The sequence below is a fragment of the Acomys russatus genome, chromosome 17, assembly GCF_903995435.1.
Source record: "Acomys russatus chromosome 17, mAcoRus1.1, whole genome shotgun sequence".
NCBI classification, from domain to species: Eukaryota; Metazoa; Chordata; class Mammalia; order Rodentia; family Muridae; genus Acomys; species Acomys russatus.
Genome location: NC_067153.1, coordinates 42,348,363 through 42,366,900, shown reverse-complemented (window position 1 = coordinate 42,366,900; position 18,538 = coordinate 42,348,363). Strand labels below are relative to the sequence as shown.

At 50.2% G+C, this 18,538-nt stretch overlaps 1 protein-coding gene across 1 annotated transcript; it reads right to left on the bottom strand.

The window, feature by feature from the left end:
- Window positions 1–158: 158 nt before the first annotated feature.
- Window positions 159–13,120, bottom strand: Kdelr3 (KDEL endoplasmic reticulum protein retention receptor 3). The gene is made up of 5 exons (XM_051159991.1): window positions 12,902–13,120; window positions 6,215–6,315; window positions 2,274–2,432; window positions 879–1,131; window positions 159–211 (listed from the first exon to the last, which is right to left on the bottom strand). The coding sequence occupies exons 1-5, from the start codon at window positions 12,990–12,992 to the stop codon at window positions 171–173; spliced, it is 645 nt and encodes a 214-aa protein (XP_051015948.1). The 5' UTR covers window positions 12,993–13,120; the 3' UTR covers window positions 159–170.
- Between the last annotated feature and the right edge of the window lie 5,418 nt (window positions 13,121–18,538).

The following is an 18,538-nucleotide window of genomic DNA, read 5'->3' as shown; positions in this document are numbered from 1 at the left end:
TGATGGAGGAGATGTCCTATTGCTGCTTATTTCTACTTGCCATTCATTGGAGTGGACCATGATGGGATCTACTGTTGATGTTGAGAAAGGAAGTTCTGTCACTGCTCAAATTCACACCGATCATTTAACATGAAGTCCCAAGTCTTAGCTGTCAGTCACCACATGGCTCTTCAGACTGGCATTGGTAGGCTTAATTTCTTTCCTTTAAGGACTAGAACAAAAGGGAGATGATGTTACAGAGTGGGCTTTATTTAGGAAAAGATTGTTTTCCTTTTGTTTTTGCCATCCTTGGCTGGCCTTGAACTAGAAATCAACCTGCCTCTGCCTCCCCAGTTCTGGGATTGAAGGCACAGGCTAACGCAACTTGTTGTCCCTTCAAGGTTGCCAACTTGTAAGGAATTAGCATACCAGAAATTCATGGGTTAGCCATTATCTATGCCCCCTTGCCTGCATTTTGGCTATAGTTGTAGATCAAATAGTTGATGTCAACTCCTCTGCTCCATTCCCAGAACTTGTGCCTGTATCTCTTCGCCCTGATTAGTTTCCTTCATGGCAGCTGCTGGTTCAGAGTTCTTACAGATGCCCCTGGTGATGGAGTAACAAACCCCTTACACTAGTCAGTCCCCCAAGGCCCCATGTGAACAGTTGGCTTGAATGTCAAGGTTTATGATTTGCTATGGCCTGCTTTGGAGGTTATACATGAGTGAGGTTTCCCAACCAATTTGGTCAAAAGCCTCTTCCCAGCTCTCCCCTCTGTATGATTCCCATTGGTCTGTGTTTGGCCTTCCATCATCCACATAAGCTCCGGAAGGGATGGACATTGGCCCTGCCTCCTCAGGCCAGCTGGAATACCGTACATAAATAGGGCCAGTGCCTACCTTTGGTCACGTACAAGTAGAAGAAGTCACAATAAAAGATGGTTTGTACTACTCCAGACACCACTGAGATCTGGTCATAGAAGTTCTCTGTCTGGTACCGCCTGATCCAGTTGGCCAGATAGAGTGCCCGATATAACCCCAGGAAGAAGAGGTAATGAGTGGTGATGGTCTCAGCCTCTCCAGTCTTGCTGATCATGAAGAGCTGTGGCAGGATGGCCACTGACTCCAGATAGATGGAGAAGGTCCAGAGGATCTGTCAGAAAAACAGGAGAAGAGGCTGGGAGGGTCCATTGCTTTAGAGGACCCTTGTGTAATGAGCCTATTTGCTGAAGAGAATCATTTGTCACATGGCTACCAGCGTAGCCGGGGTAGGCTAACTCTAAGGAAGGGCTGGCATAACAAGCATGCTTCACCACACCAAATGTTTGGTGTTGGGGATAGAAGCCAAGGCCAGATGTATACTGGGCAAGCACTCTACCTAGTGTCCAGTCCTGAACTTCAGTAGCTATACCTTTCCATCACTTGCGGAATGCAGTGCCTGCTTGTTTTCTACACTTTTTAAAGATTTATTATGTATACAGTGTTCTGCCTGCACACCAGAAGAGGGCACCAGAGCTGCTTATAGATGGTTGTGAGCCACCATGTGGTTGCTGGGAATTGAACTCAGGGCCTTTGGAAGAACAGGCAGTGCTCTTAACCACTGAGCCATCTCCAGCCCCCTGCTTGTTATCTAACAGTGTGGACATGTCCACAAAGTAGAATTTTACAGATTTTACAACTTAGAAGTGGCATGTAAGACACATGTCAATGTATAGTTCATGTCAGCATAGGCCCTCCAGAGATACTTGTCTCTCCAAGTCAGGTCAGCCTGGAGTACTCTTGGAGACACAAGTTCGGCTAACCACCTGCTGCCCCTTTACCATGGGTGTGGGTGACAGCCATGACCGGTGAGCACAGGGCTTGTAGTAGGCAGGCCCAGATGGCTGAAGAGGGTCCTGGGAGGCATCTCTTGGGGTTTTTTGTTTTTTGTTTGTGTGTATGTGTGTGTGTGTGGATGGGTGGGTGGGTGGGGAGTGTCAGGGTTTCTCTGTGTAATAGCCCTTGCTGTCCTGGACTCGCTTTGTAGACCAGACTGGCCTTGAACTCAGTGATCCACCTGCCTCTGCCTCCCAAATGCTGGGATTAAGGGTGTGCGCCACCACACCTAGGTGTTTCTGTTTTTGGGTTTTTTGAGACAGGGTTTCTCTGTGTAGTCTTGGTTCCTGGACTCAATCTTGTAGACCAGGCTGGCCTTAAACTCAGCGATCCACCTTCCTCTGCTCCTGAGTGCTGGGATTAAAGGCTTGCGACACCATGCCAAAAATTTTGGCATCCCAGCCTTGGGATTAGACTCACCTCCATTGGCATATAAGTATAGTTCACCAGAAAGGAAAGGCCGATCACTGGCACCAGGAGGAACTCCAGTCGGAATGTGTCATTTTCAATGTCAAATGTTTTCCGGAACTTCCAATAGATCATGTACACTGTGACATAGGCACAGAGGAGGAAAACAACCTAAAGAGATATGGACATCCATGAAATCAGTTAACACTCATGCTAAGCCATGATATCTGTAATTCTGAGGACAGAATGGCAGGTTGGAGGTTTCCCTTAGTCACATGTTAGCATTTCTGATGACCGTAGGTTCTTTTGTAGGTCTCGGCAGCCTTGGAATTTGTGTTCCTAACAACTTCCCAGGTCTACTGATGCTGCAGGTAGCACCAGGCTACACTGGCATAGAGAACTCTACACACTTCACTAGGATGAGAGATACATGCTGTCACCACGCCGGTAGCATGGAGTCTTATACCATGTGAAGACATGTGAATCTGTCTCCCCTACAAGAGGATTCCTGTATAAGACCCTCCTTGGAATCCCACAGCTCCTTAGCACAGATTAGTGAGGAAATGATTGCAGGAAGTGATGACCACCTTTCGGTTCCAGTACAGACTAGACACTTCATCCTGCCACAATAAAGCTTGGTCTGCAGAGAAATGAACTAAGCAGGTGGTCCATCTCTGGTGATTTCTAAGCAGACAGTTCTTTTAAGATTCACCCTGAGCTCAAGTGCTTCACAAATAAATGCTTCACCTCTCCTACTGATGAGCTAGCTACCTGGAATCCCAAAGGATGTCTTTGAGATAGGAAATTCCTTTTGGTGTACCATATCTCTTGGAATTTTTGAGGGAGCGGGGAGGGGGGTTTCCCTGTGTACCTCTGTCTATCTTGGACCTCACTCTGTAGACCAGGCTAGCCTCAAACTCAGAGATCTACCTGCCTCTGCCTCCCCAGTGCTGGGATTAAAGCAGCACCACCCTGCTCTTGGGATCCCCTCTTGGGATCTTCAAGTTACTCCTGCAGGATGGATAAGAGGCCCCACCTGAGGTCAGGAAGCATGATGACAGACATCTTTATTCACTAAGACTTCTTGCCAGCCAAGGCCTTGACATATATCCCATACAGCCTGGAACTCACTTGAGATTTTATTTTTATTATTTTTTTTAAAAAGATTTATTCATTTATTATGTATACAATGTTCTGCCTGCACATATACCCGCAGGCCAGAAAGGGGGCACCAGATCTCATTACAGATGGTTATAAGCCACCATGTGGTTGCTGAGAATTGAACTCAGGACCTTTGGAACAGCAGTCAGTGCTCTTAACCTCTGAGCTATCTCTCCAACCTCACGAGTTTTTTTTTGTTTTGTTTTGTTTTGTTTTTTTGTTTTTAAGATTTATTTATTATTCTGTACACAGTGTTCTGTGAGCATGTACACCTGCCCACCAGAAGAGGGCACCAGATCTCATTATAGATGGTAGTGAGCCACCATGTGGTTGCTGGGAATTGAATTCAGGACCTCTGGAAGGGCAGCCAGTGCTCTTAACCTCTGAGCCATCTCTCCAGCCTCCCCACTTGAGATTTTTAAATAAAACATTTTAAAAGCTTTCTCCAGCTGAGCAGTGGTGGAACATACCTTTAAGCCCAGCACTCAAGAGGCAGAGATGAGCATGAGCAGATCTCTGTGAGTTCAAGACCAGCCTGGCCTATGTAATGAGTTTCAGGACAGCCAGGGCTATGTAGAGAGATCCTGTCTCAAAAACCAAACAACAAAAGCTTTATCCATAATCCCAGCATGAGAGAGGCTGAGACAGAATGATTTTAAGTTCAAAGCCAACCTTTACTATGTGATAAGACCCTGTTTTCAAACCAAGAACAGGGGCTCAGTGGTGAGTGCTTTCTGCTCTTGCAGAGAACCTGAGTTCAGTTCCCAGCACCCACATGGCAGCTCATAAGGGACACTGGATTGCAGGGAACCTAACATCCTCTTCTGGCTTCTAGTTTCTGTGTGTACTGCAGACAGGTGGTACGTACATACATACATACATACATACATACATACATACATACATGCACTCATAAAAGTAAATCTTTAAAAATGAAAACAAGCCAAGCACGGTGACATACTCCTGTGAGTACAGTACTCAGGAGGCAGAGGCAGAAGCAGGTGGACTTCTGTGAGTTCCAGGGCACCCAAGGCCACTTAGTAAGAGCCCCGTCCCCCCCCCCCATCTTTTTTGTTGTTGTTTTCAAGACAGGGTTTCTCTGTGTAGGCCTGGCTGTCCTGGAACTCGCTCTATACACCAAGCTGGCCCTGACTCAGAGATCCGCCTGCCTCTGCCTCCTCAGTGCTGGGATTAAACGTGTGCACCACCACCACCCTGCTAAGATCCCCATCTTTAAAAAAGCTTACCTAGATGGCAGGGAGGTCCCTTGCTGTACCGTCACTACACTCCTGCCTGAGGAGCCACAGAACACACTTTGTGACCCTGTGGTAACTGGAGATAGATATTCTGCTCATGAGTAGCCACACAACTTCCCAGGCCAAAAGAAAATGTGAGGCCCTTTGTTCAAAATTAGGAATTTCAGCCAGGTATGGTGGCACAAGCTTTTAATTTCAGCACTTGGGAGGCAAAGGCAGGAGGATCACTGTGAGGTTCGAGGCCAGCCAGGTCTACAAAAGTGAGTTCACGATAGCCCAGACTGTTACACAGAGAAACCCTGTTTCGAAAAACCAACCATTCAACCAACCAAACAAACAAACAAACAAACAAAAAAGCCAACAAAACAAGATTAATAATTTCATGGCAACAGCAGGGAGTCAAGCACGTATGGGGCTGTATTGAACAATTGTATAGTTTATACACTGAGGATGTCAGAGCAAGGAGTTAAAAAGGAGCCTAGGGCTGAGTGTGGTGGTACACGCCTGTAATCCCAGAAGTCAGGGAGGCAGAAACAAGCAGATCTCTGTGAGTTCAAGGCCAGCCAGGTCTACAAAGCAAGAAGTGAGTCCAGGACAGCCAAAGCTAAACAGAGAAACCCTGTTTTGGAAAAACAACAACAAAGCAGGCCTGCCTTGCCTCTCCCCCCATGGCAGTTCCATGGGGTTCCCACTGCTTCAGCCTCCTTCTCTGAAGACACTAGAGACCTTTGCCCAGGGCGTACATTTTGTTTGATGCTTTTCCCTTGCTGTACACAAGGCTGATCATTTGTCACGCACACCTTGGTTTGCCCATCAGCTCCTGACCACACTCCCTGAGGCAGCTACCTGGTGGTCCTCTAACAGATAAACTTCTTTAAAGTTTTTGAAAAAGAAAACATCGATTAAAGCAAGATTTTAATACTTTGCATAGCAGTTCCATGATCAATGGTCTCATTTGCTCATGGTGTTCTGCCATGAAGGTATAGGAGCCAAAATTCCTGAATGTCTCCAAGTGCCTGGCACAGCAGAGGTAGGAAACACGCTGCGAGAGTGGCCAATCCAGTCCACCAAATGCCCAGGGTTCAATAAAGAAATGTCTGACTTGTTTATTGTTTAACCATTCTGTGCGATGGCTCATTATTAGGACATATTCAGTCCTTGGCAGGGTACCAGTGTGTGCAGTGTGTGTATGTGTGTGTGTGTGTGGTAGTGGGGGTCTTTTTGAGATACTGTCTCACTGTGTAGCCCTGGGACTAAGTATATAAACCAGGTTGGCCTTGAACTTGCAGCAATCCTCCTGCCTCTCTGCTTCCCCAGTGCTGAGATTACAGGGGTGCATCATGGTCCTTGCCTCACATTAAAACGTGTGACCTCGATGAATGTCACACCCACCTACCTCTCTGAGCTAAGTAACAGGTGGGGCCTGAGGAAACAGTGCAGAGGTCCATGCCTGAAAGGCCCTGGGTAGCAGGACAGGTGAGCCAGTGCCAGCTCTGGCCTGAACTTCCCAGCACATCAGCAGCCCCATGCTCTCACCTTCATAACTGTGTTGTAGATGGAGATGAAATTGGAGAAAAGGTCCAGGTACCTGGTGGTGAAGACCAGAGCGAAAAGGATCTGGCTCTTCCCAGAGATGCCTGTGCAGGGTGAACAAGAGACCATGAGAACACAGCATTCAGGGTGGCCAACCAGGAGTGGCTGTCCCTGCCCCACCCTAAGTCACCGGAGTCCCTGTGCCTCTGGTTGAGCTACACTGTCTCCAAATAGTCGGACACCATACCCAGTCGCCCTGCGTGCGCCACCTTGGTGCCTCTCTGTGGCGGATGGGGGGTAATGTGAGTCACCAGGCTGGGGGTGTTGAGGCTGTATTGTGTGCCACCCCTAGAGTTCCAGTGGCAACCCCAGAGCTCCATCCTGGGAAGACAAGGCATTGACTCCAGTTGCTGATTCACCAGGGAGACAAGCAGACAGAGGAAGGCTCAGGCCAGCAGCACTCTGTTTACCAAGATGCACAAAATGTAAAAGCCCCTTTCCTACAAAGGTTATGCCTAGTTTTACTCTATAATACAAAACCAGGACTACAACTCAGTGGCAGGGCATGTGCCAGGCATGTCTGAAGCTCTGGGTTCAGTCTCAACATTGCAATAAGTAAATAATAAACACCAAATGGCATACGCGAGCACAGAGAAGTCTGAGTACACAGACCTCTGGCCACAGCTTACTGTATGTGTCTGAGAGCCTTTGCATGACACAGGTACGTGGATTTGTCATGCGTGGTATCTTATTCTTCAAGCTGTTTCTCTCTTCTCTCTTTCTTTCGAGACAAGGTCTTGTTGTAGCCCCGACTAGCCTGGAACTTACAATATAGAATAGGCTGGCTTGCCAGGCGTGGTGACACACACCTTTAATCCCAGCACTCAGGAGGCAGAGACAGGTGAATCTCTCTGAGTCTGGTCTACAGAGTGAGTTCCCAGACAGCCAGGGTTGTTACACTGAGAGACAGAGCCTCGAAAAACCAAAACCAAAGTCAAAAACAAAACAAAACCACAAAAAGAATATTCTGGCTTTGGGTTGGGCATGGTGGCACATACCTTTGATCCCAGCACTCAGGACACAGTGGCAGGCCTTTTGAGTTCAAGGCTAGCCAGGGCTACACAGTAAAACCATGTTTCAAATTAATTAATTAATTAATTAGAAAAGGGTGGCCTCAAGCTTTTAGAAATCCTCCCTGCCTCTGCTTCTTCAGTGCTGAGATTACAGGCATGTACCACCACCAGGCCCAGCTCCAAGACCTGTCTGACGTTTTTTTTTTTTAAGATTATTTATTTATTTATTTATTATGTATGTATACAGTGTTCTGTCTGCATGTATGCCTACAGGCCAGAAGAGGGAATCTCATTACAGATGGTTGTGAGGCACCATGTGGCTGCTGGGAATCAAACCCAGGACCTCTGGAAGTGCAGCCCATGCTCTTAACCACTGAGCCATCTCTCCAGTCTCTGACTGTCTTTTTAAAAAGGATCTACTTACTTTGAGCTGGAGAGATGGCTCAGTAGTTAAGAGCACTTACTGCTCTTGCAGAGGACCATGGTTCAGTTCCCAGCACCCACATCATGGCTCACAACTGCCTGTAACTCTAATTTCAGGAGACCTGGTGTCCTCTTGTGACCACCACTGTCAATGCACACACATACACAGAAAAGGAATAAACAAGAAGATACTCTTTATTTTAGCCAGGTGTGGTGGTACACTCCTTTAATCCCAGCACTCAAGAGGCCAGTCACGTGGATCTCTCTGAGTTCTAGGTGGGCCTTGACTATACAGTGATAACATGCCTCAAAATACAAACAAAAATATTGTGTGTGTATGTTTTATGTATAGTGCCTGCTTGTGTAACACACATGTACCTGGTGCCCAAGGAAGTATCTGGAAGTAGAGCTACAGACAGTTATAAGCCATGATGTATATGCTGGGAATTGAACCTAGATCCTCTGCAAGACCAACCAGTGCTCTTAGCCACTGAGCCATCTCTCCAGCCATGGGCCATGGTGTTTCTTGGGCTCTTTCACCTAGTCTTTATTTATGTGAGCTAGAGTCTTGTCATGTAGCCCAGGATGGCCTTGAACTTCCAATTCTCCTACCCAAGCCTCCCAAAGATTATTTTTAAGGTTTTTTAAAATTCTTTATAACATTTATTTACATAGTATACGTTTGCGGTGTATGTAGGGTGTGTGTGCGCGCACATGCCACGTGAGGAGGTCAGAGGACAACTTTCCTGGGATGGCTCCCCTCCTTCAGTGAGGGAGCCAGAATTCAGAGAGTCCCCTGTACTTTCACCTAGCTTCTGCGAAGGTTCATGTCACACCTGGTGGCTATAACGATTCTCAGAAGAAGACAAGAGCAAAGGCTGGGCCTTGTGCAGTGGTGCAATGCATGATCCCACACCTCGGGATGCAGAGCCAGACCAGCCCAGGCTAAGGACACCTGCCTTAGGAAAAGAAAGAGAGAGAGGGAGACAGAGAGAGAGAGAGAGAAAGAAAAGGGTTGCGGTGTGGTGGCCTAGTGGAAGGGCTGTGCCAAGACTCAGGGTCCCGCCTAAATAAACATCAAAACAAACAGTGGAGGAGCCCCCATGTTGTCCAGGACTCCTGCTGAACACTTCCCCTGCTTGGCCCGGAAACAGCAGGTCATCCCTTGAGCGCCTCTGGCCCCTGCTAGTGGTCAGCATGGTGGTTCCAAGGGCCTTTTTCTTTCTTCTGTGCCACACCCACACCAGCCTCTGTCACCTCATCTCCCTGTCACAGTGCTCAGGTCTCTGAAGCCAAGGTCAACTGACCTCATTCCTGGTCTCAAGAACAGGAACCACTGCCTGCCCATGCCTAGCCTCCCTCCCCTGACCACGTCATGCAGCCCTGCCCCCCTGGCTATGGCTCCGCCTATCTTTGTCAACATCCAGCCACCTCTTGTTCTATATCTCTGCCAAGCCAACTTCCCTTCAATGGAGTCTGTGTGACAAATACTACAGAGGCCTGAGGCTATGACCCCTGAAAAGGGGAGAGTCTCCTGAACTGGGGCTGATGTTTCTGCCAGGAGAAAAACTGCAGTTCTTTTCTCTCATCGTGCTGGAATCTATTCTTTCTTCTTAACTCTACTTCACTCCCAAACCAGGGCTCCTCGGGTGTAACCACAGTCGCTAGGAGAGGACCCTAACTCGGGACTGCAGCCAGGGGCTGTTAAGGGCCGGAGCAGTTCTGCTTCACTTCCACTTACTAAAAGGAACATGACTAGAAATTAATTATTAGTTAATAAGTTATACTATGGCTTACAAAGAAATAGAGCCTTTCAAAAAATTCCAGATAATGGCACTCAGATATCAGAAAGGGGAACTAAAGGAAAAACCTGTCTTGGCACACAGGTGCTGGGCACCAGTTTCGTCGGGGAAGAGAATAATGACCCTTGACAAAGGGAACACATGCATTTGATACCAAGCTGGTAACTTAGAAGTGATGACATCTTTGCTGTGTGTTCTGTACCCTATATTGTTTCATTTAAAGTTGTAATTCAAATTATGATAACACAATAACTTTGCATTCTGTACCTACACTGTGTGTGCTTGATCGCTCACTGACTTCTGTGAATCTGCTCTGTGGGAAAATGTAACCCCAACCCCCCTGCTTTTGAAATGTACGTTTAAAAACTTAAACTGCTTGGCTGCAAAATACACTCAGATGCAGGCTCGATCTTAAGTTTTGGCTTTGTTTGTCAACCGCCTTATCTCTGTTCACCGACGCTTCGAGAATCCCCGTTTCCAAGGACCTATCCCCGACTGAGCTGGTCCGTGGCAGCCAACCCTGTGGCTGATAGCTTCTCACGCACGCACGCACGCACGCAGACACACAGGACCCTCCAGATCTGAGCCCTTCTCCCAGTTTTTGGCCTGTACGTCCATTCACCTACTACCCCATTTTTTTTTTTCATGACAATCCCAAAAGGCCCCAAAAGTCAGCCATAGCTTCCTCCATCCTTTTTCGGTAAACAGGCCTCCATCCCCCAGCACTGCAGCCCCAAAACTCATAGATGCTCTTGGGTCCCTCTGCCTTTCTCACATCCCATCAGTCACCACCGGGCCACAGCGTCCTTCAGTATCCCTTAGCTCACTTTACTCCACTGCTCTCAGACAACCCAACTATCCAGCCTTGGTGCCTCCCAGACTCCCAACACCTTACATTGCTGGCCAATAGGCGCCCATTTCTGTTCTCCACCCAGAAACCCAAGGGTTATTCTAAGATAAAATTCTGCTTAAAGCTTTTTTTGTTTTTGTTTTGTTTTTTTTAGGACAAGATATCTCTGAGTAACAGAACCCTGGCTGTCCTGGAACTATCTCTGTAGTCCAGGCAGGCCTCCAACTCATGGAAATCCAACTGCCTCTGCCTCCTGAGTGCTGGGTTTAAAGGCGTGCACCACCACCGCCAGGCTCGGTAACATTTTTAATGACCAATGGTTCTAAAGTCTCCCCCATTATAAAAAACACTGGGCCCTCATAATTGCTACTGCAGGCAAGCCTGGACCCCAGACACATGACAGGAGCCATGCGAGGAAGACCTAGGACCTCAGTAGGGTCCTGGCAAGAGAGCATGCTTTGGGAACGAAGATGGCTGTGAAGGGACTCATGCAGGGAATGACACAGATCCAGAGGCAACCCAGACAGGGCCAGCTCCAGGTGGGGCCGGCTGTGTCACCCCTTCACCAAATCCTTATGGAGAGACCTTGTTGGGGACAATAGGCCATATGGCCAATGTTCAGCCATCTTGTCAGAGTCTGTACCTTTAAGTCTCTGTGTTTTCCAGAGCTTGCCTTTCACCAGAAACTAGCTGACCCCTGTGGGTCGGCAGTTAGACTAAAGACAGATAGAGATGGAGCAACCCTGTTGTGGTTTAGCAGTTAGACTAGACAAAGAGGGAGCCAGATACCCTGTGTGGCAGGACAGTATGACCCTGCCTGGAATTCCCTGTGTTTTGAGAAAAGCCTGCAGTTGAGTTGCAATATGCTTCCCTGCCTTCTGCCTTATAAAAGCTGCTGCCTGACTAATAAAGTTTGAGAGCTTGATCAATCAGACTTGCTCTCCTACTTTGTGTCTTGTGTTCTGTCTATTAATATAGGTGAGTCTCCTCCTGAGCTTTAGTCGAAGCCCTGCAGGCCAGGGCAAGACCTTGCCAGAGAGGCCTTGTTATCACAGTCTAGGCAGCAACTTCACAGGGGACACCTGGCTACAATACTCACCCCGTCTTCCTCACCAGGTGGGCTCAGAGCTCTACTCACGGGGGCTCCACACACACTCCTAAAAACATTGATTTCTACAACCCCCACCCATACCTGGAACCCAGGCGAAGAGGAGACACGGATAGCCTAAGCCTGATGAGTCTCCAAGGGGCCCACCAGTCAGGGCAGCCCCCTGTCCCTCCACCCCAGGCTACATAAAACAGCACACAGTGGCCAGTGTCTCTGGCATTTAGGGCTGGCACCAGCTGCCATTTTTCTTTCACCCACAGCACTTACTAAGGTTAGGAAGCCACACACTTACTGATTTGTTCCTACTGTCTGTTTTTGCTGGTCTCTCAGTAGGCCAGCTCCCTGACGCAGGGCAGTGGGGTTCCAGGGAACAGTGCCCAGACATAAGGGAGGAAGGGTAACCACTCCCCTCATCCGGCCCATGACAGGTCCAGAGAACCTACAGCCCTCAGGTGCCCTAAGCCAGACACTGAAGGGCTGTGAGGGACAGTGACAATCTCTCAGGAGACTGTACAACCCGGTAACTTCTAGTCCAGTCCAAAGCCATCGAATGTGGCTCCCAGTCCCTCTCCTAGCCACTTTCCAGGTGACATCTCTACTACTCCCAGCCTCCTCACGAGAGACCTGCTGAGCCTCCTCCTCAGCTCCTGTGTCTCCCTTATCCTGGATCCGGAGCGGAACTGGAAAGGCCTTCACCACTGGTCCACCCTACCTTCTGGACTCCTCGCCCTTTCCAGGACATGCCCTAAGCCCTGTAGCTTCTATGTATTTGCACTGGTGTTCTCAACGCTATACCCCGTTCTTTGGGCACACACCCTTTCCATCCTCTCGTGCTCTCGCGCAGACACAGCTGCGCCCTCCACAGAGCCCTCAGCTACTCTCTGCCTCCCCATCTCTGATGGAGTCTAAGCTCACCCCCACAGCCCCCATGTGCACACTTAGCAGGGAACACTAGGCACAAAGATGATGCATGGGGAGGGGGGAGGGGGGGACTGCAATCATCAATCCAATCCCAGCAGGGCAGCCAGACCTCTAGCCAAACAGCCCCCGACTCAGGGCCAGCCTCCACATCCCTGGGCCAGGCTGGTAGGAAGGAAGGCTTTCCCTGGGGGGAGTGAAAGGCAGCAGAGAATGGAGGACAAGACTCTAAGACTGAGGAGGCTTCCAAATATTCTTCTCTCCTAGTGAGGGGGAGGGAGGGTCCTCCCACTCCTCGCCCAGCAGCAGCGACACTGCCAGCTTGAGGGTTAAGGATGGGGTGAGGGGGTGAGGCAGAGCTCTCCGTGGAGGCGGAAATCCCGCTCTTCCACTTAAGCTCCCAGATTCCCTGATGTTGAGTAACTTCACTCAAGTTTCTGGGGAGCTCCCGAGGTTCCCTCTGAGCCCGAGTCCCCACCCTGGTCCCGTCCCGCCCCACCCGGGGGTCCCGCTCACCCGCGCAGCTCTTAGACCTCCAGATCTTCACCAGGAGCAAGATCATGGCCAGGAGGTGGCTTAGGTCTCCAAGGATTCGGAACACGTTCATGGTCCCGCCCGCCGCTCCCGCGCCGCGCAGCGTGGAACTTCCAGGGAACTTTCTGGTGCGCGGGACGCTGCCACGTCCCTCGTCCCGGTCCCTGCGCCTCGCGGTGCCCCAGGCCGGTGCCGCGCCTCCTCGCTCGCTCGCTCCCGCAGCGCGCACCCTTGGCCGCGCGGTGACGTGGCGGGGTGGCCCGGCTCCGGCGAGGAGCCAGGAAGCGGCGCTTCCCACGTCCTGACGCCGACGGGCGGGGCAGTTCGCGTGGGGCGGCTGCTGGCCTGACCCCCTCTCTAGTCCTGTGTACGAACCCAGGGATCCCCCTCATCCCCAGAAACCACAGTTTCGGCCTGGCAGTTGGCTAAAAGTTGAGTCCTATTTCCAAAGCTCTGCTGGGCCCTGGGAGGGGAAAGCAAACTCTTAGGGCTGTCTACATCCCGGGTTAGAACTCCTGGGAAGTGGGGCTGAAACTAGCCCTGACCCTCACCTTTTCTTCTTTTCTTTTCTTTTTCTTTCTTTTTTACTTTAAACAGGGTCTCTCTGTGTAGCCTTGGCTGTCCTGGACTCGCTCTGTAGACCAAGCTGGCCCCCGAACTCACAGCGATAGTTTCTGTCTCCTGAGTGCTGGCATCAAAGGTGTGCGCCACCACACCCGGCCCCCTCTCACCTTTAATCTGGATAGCTCTGCAATAACCTTGTTGATGGTTTCAGATGTGGAGACAAGCTGACCCTGTGTCCCATCTCTGGGCCTCAGTATTAACCTCCTTACAATGGAGGTGCTGAGAGCGTGAAAGAGGCTAAGTGTGTCAGGGCACCCCCACCGCCTTCATTTCTGTTCCCCCTTTCTTCGTGTGAGAAGATGCTGGACCAGGAAAACCTCCCAAGTGTCAGAGAGGTGCGCAGGGATAGGATGGGAAGACCCGCTGAGGCCTCCACTGCTGTGTGTTCTTGAGTAGGGCAACCACCCTCTCTGGGCCCAGGTTCTCTATAGACAGAGATGAACCAAAGGCCACACTGCCTTCCTGATCCCAGCACGCCTCCCACTACTGCAGCCCTTCGGCTCTCCATAAACAAATTGGCCTCTCCCCCACCCCACGGCTTGCAAGAGAGGCTTTGCTAGGATGAAGCTGTCACCACCATGTTCACCAAGGACACAGGAAGGTTCAATCCCCAGCACCACATAAAAACTGGGCATAAGTCCTGGCTCAGCTGGTAAGGAAGCCCCTTGACAAGCTTGACAGCCTGAGCCCAGGCCCCAGAGCCCACGTGCTAGCAGGAGAGAAGCAATCCTTGACCGCTGTCCTCTACCCAAGTGCTCACAATTGCAAATTCGAATTTTCAAACAAACAAACAGCTGGGTGTGGTGGGTTTCACCTGCGTTTGGAAGGTAGAGGCCAGAAGATCAGAAGCTAAGGCTGTATAGTGACAGGGATAAAGGTAATTAACACACAAACACACACACTGTTGTGTGACAACACTTTTCCCAGGGAGATGAAGCACACTTGTCTACTCACCCCAGATAGGGTGCCCCTGACAGACCAAAGAGGAGACACCACCAAAATCCGATGTGGTGAACCTGTGAGTTTTGTTGGGGTTGCTTACAAGAATAGGGGTGAGGGGCCACTTGCAGGAGAAGAAATGACTCAGAGATGGTTGCATCACCCCAGCATGAGTGGCAGCTCACCAAAGCCGGGAACCTGCAGTGCACTGCACAGCCTGCAGGCAGCTCAACAGGTGGGAAAGGGTCCTTCCCAGGTGCTCGGTTGACTTAAAGCTCTTGGCTGAGAGGCTTCCTTGCAGCTGGACTTTCTCTGCTTACTCTAGCAGGGAGGAGCCAACAGAATCAGGTCAGTTTCAGAGCGTTCTTCAAGCGCGCGCGCGTGTGTGTGTGTGTGTGTGTGTGTGTGTGTGTGTGTGTGTGTGTGTTTGTGTTAGGGGGGTTGGCTTTTCGAGGCAGGGTTTCTCTGTAGCCCTGCTTGTCCTGGAACTCACCTTATATAGACCAGGCTGGCCTCGAACTCACAGAGATCGATTGACCAGCCTCTGTCTCCTGAGTGCTGGGATTAAAGGCGTGTGCCACCACCACCTGTGTGTGTGTGTCTGTGTGTGTGTGTGTGTGTGTGTGTGTGTGTCTGTGTGTGTTTAATTTTAATTTTTGTTTTGGTTTTTCAAGACAGGGATTCCCTGTGTAGCCTTAGCTATCCTAGACTCACTCTGTAGACCAGGCTGACCTCAAACTCATAGCAATCCACCTGCCTCTGCTTCCCGAGTGCTGGGATGAAAGGCATGTGCCACCACCACCTGTGTGTGTGTGTGTGTGTGTGGTGTCTGTGTGTGTTTAATTTTAATTTTTGTTTTGGTTTTTCAAGACAGGGATTCCCTGTGTAGCCTTAGCTATCCTAGACTCACTCTGTAGACCAGGCTGACCTCAAACTCACAGCAATCCACCTGCCTCTGCCTCCCGAGTGCTAGGGTGAAAAGATCTGAAATGAGGCTTGAGCACAAGAAAGGCTCGAGGGTCGCCATCTGAACAACGCGCCCACATAGGCGCTGCCATGCTCACACTGTACACAGAATTCCAAGCCCAGAGAGGTGAAATCATTTCTGATGACCATGCAGATACCATGGTAGCCTAGAGCCGGAGGCCCAGCCCCGATCTGACTGCCGTGCTCTGCCAGTAGCCCTGTCAGGGTATAAAATTTCCAGCCTGGAGAGGTTGAGTGAGGGTGTGGGACCCTGTGTTGGCAAAGAGTCCCACCTGACAAGGAGCTTCCCTGTAATGGGAGCTACAGGGGCTCGCACATGTGTGAGAGGGTTACATACCAGTAGGGTCCTAGGCACCATGAGGCGTGCTGGGCAGCTCCTCACTGTTCAGCCTTAGAGCCCCTTAGGCAGGCAATGAAACCCAAGGTGAGACAAGTGGCCCTCTGGGAAGATAAATGGCCCTCAGCCTTCTGTTCCTTCCCTAGGTGCCTCCCCTAAGTCAATGCCCCAGAAGGTAGTGGCTATTTAAATCCCTCAGGTGAGGCTGCCCAACCAGCTGGCATCTCCCCACCACCTCCTCAAGCCAGAGAGAAGCAGGTGCAACACATCTGTCCTTCTGAGGTGCAGCTGTCAGTGGGGCCTGGGGGCTGGGCTGGGGCTTTGTCTTCCCTTTCGTTAAATTCTCCCAAGGAGACACTGGCAGGGGGGACTGGCCAAGGCTGAGAGGCCTGAGCAGTGACCATCACAGTGGAGAAGGGAAAGACTAAGGCTGGGAAGCTGCAGGGCTCGGGCCTTACCCAGGGTCTGCCACCGTGGCCATGAGGCTGTGCATTCCCTTCTCTGCGCCTCAGCCCACCTGGCTGTTAGATGGAGAAATGAAGATGGAATTGCTGGATGCTTTTCAGTCATTCTGTTGTCCTGTCTTCCTGAGGCTCCTGTGCAATGAATGCTAAGTCTGCACTTCACAGATGAAGAACTAACGGGTCCATGTTGTTTCTGGTGCCTGCAGCCTGCATTAGCATCCTTTCCCCAGGGTTCTGCCACTCTCTGTTTAACAATGAGCTCATCTCACCCATCCCATCACCAAAGGGAACAGGGAACATCTCTCTCTCTCTCTCTCTCTCTCTCTCTCTCTCTCTCTCCCTCTGTTTTTTTGAGACAGAGTTTCTCTGTGTAGCCTTGGCTGACCCAGACTCGCTTTGTAGACCAGGCTGGCAGTGAACTCACAGTAAACCAACTGCTTCTGCCTCCCAAGTGCTGGGATTAAAGGCCCAGCTAGGGGAACATCACTTAAAGCACCACCAGAAAGCAGGTGTTGTGGTTTCTATCTATAATCCCAGCACTTGGGAGACTGAGGCAGGAGGATTGGTTTGAGTTCTGAGACCCTCTCTCAGATACATAGATAGATAGATAGATAGATAGATAGATAGATAGATAGATAGAAAGAAGAGTTTCTGGAGTGAATCCATGGTTAGTCAAAACACTTCGATCCTATTCCCTGCCTCCAGCTGTCTTCATTCCCCATTAGCCCCTGACACCTCCCCCTCCATGCCTCAGTTTCCACACACCCAAAGGTGTGTTTGCCAAGGGGAAGCAAGAGGGAAATTTCCCTCAGCTCAAAGTATGAAGAGTGTTCCTTCTCATTCCTAAGTAGCGGGTATGTTCAATGTCAAGTTGTGGGAAAGAGAATGAAGGTCGGGCATGGTGGCACACGTCTTTAATCCCAGCACTCCGGAAGCAGGAGCAGGCGGATCTCTGTGAGTTCGAGGCCAGCCTAGTCTACAAAATGAGTCCAGGACAGCCAAGGCTACACAGAGAGACCCTGTCTTGAAAACAACAACAATAAACAAACAAACAAAAAGAAAAAAGAAAGAAGATATGCACACATATTTTCTTTTCTTTACTGGTTGTGACATTTTCTTATATTTCACCATCGGGTTAAATACCCTGCAGAGTGTGGACTGGCTTCCCAGCACAGTCCCAGAAAGCAAGGAGAATCCATTCTGGGGGCTCCTGAGACTAACCAAGGGTTGCCTGTGTCCTGGCCCCAAACAGCCCAGCCAGGAGTGAGCCCCCAGCTGCCCTTCTCTCCCTGCAGCTGGGCCTCAAGTGTCCCAGGAGCTCGATGCCTGGCAGGTCCAGGGCTAGTGGCATTTTACTGATCAGGCAGCCAAGGTTATGAAACGTTCCTTCCACATTTAGTGCCAAATATATTTATTGAAAACGAGCTGTGTGCCAGGCGCCTTGAGGGCTGAGAAATCAATGAAGCCTGCAGGATTTCTTCGGGTGCCCAGTGGGGATGGAGAAGCCTGCAAGACCCACGGGATGGAGGAAGAACTCTTGTTTGAGGAAGTTGTAAGCAGCCCTGTAATTAAGGAAAGTGTCAAGGCAAGTGAGTTTTGAGTATTAGGAGTTTGTCTCGAGAATAAAACCTGGAGAGAAGGCTCCAGGAAGTAAAGAAATGCCCAAGGACAAGGAGCTAGGCTACGGGCCACTGCCCCAGTGTGTCCTGTCTGCACTGCTCTTTAAAGGAGACCAGCAAAGGGAAGTTGAAACAGATGAACTTCAGGCTAGACAGATGAATTGGGAGTCTCGGATTCATCAGTCGAGAAGCCAAGTCCGTATCCTGTGGGGGCGGTTTGGTTTGGTTTGTTTCTGACGGGCGGGGGGGGGGGATGGGATGGGAGGAATGGTGACAGGGCCAAAGTTAGCAAAGTGTCTGAAGTGCTTTGTAAGGAATAGGCAAGGATCACGTGTCAGTTGCTCGATTCCCCCTTTGCAGGAAACCGAGGCCCAAAGAGGGTCCAAAAAAGCGGACCGAGAAGAAACACGGAACCGGTGCAACCACAGAGGGCGATTCCCTTTCAGCAGCACCTTTCTGGCGGGTTAGATTTTTGCCCGCTAAAAGAACTTGGAATTGACAGGGGTGGGGAGTTGGTGGTGGGTGGTGACGCGGATGTGCTCACATCACCGAGCTGTGCTTCTGAGGTGTGTAGTAGCCACGCTTGGAGAGTTACTCTAGGGGACAGGTGTCGTTTTCTTATACCCCAAATGCTGTGGTCGTCGCGCCT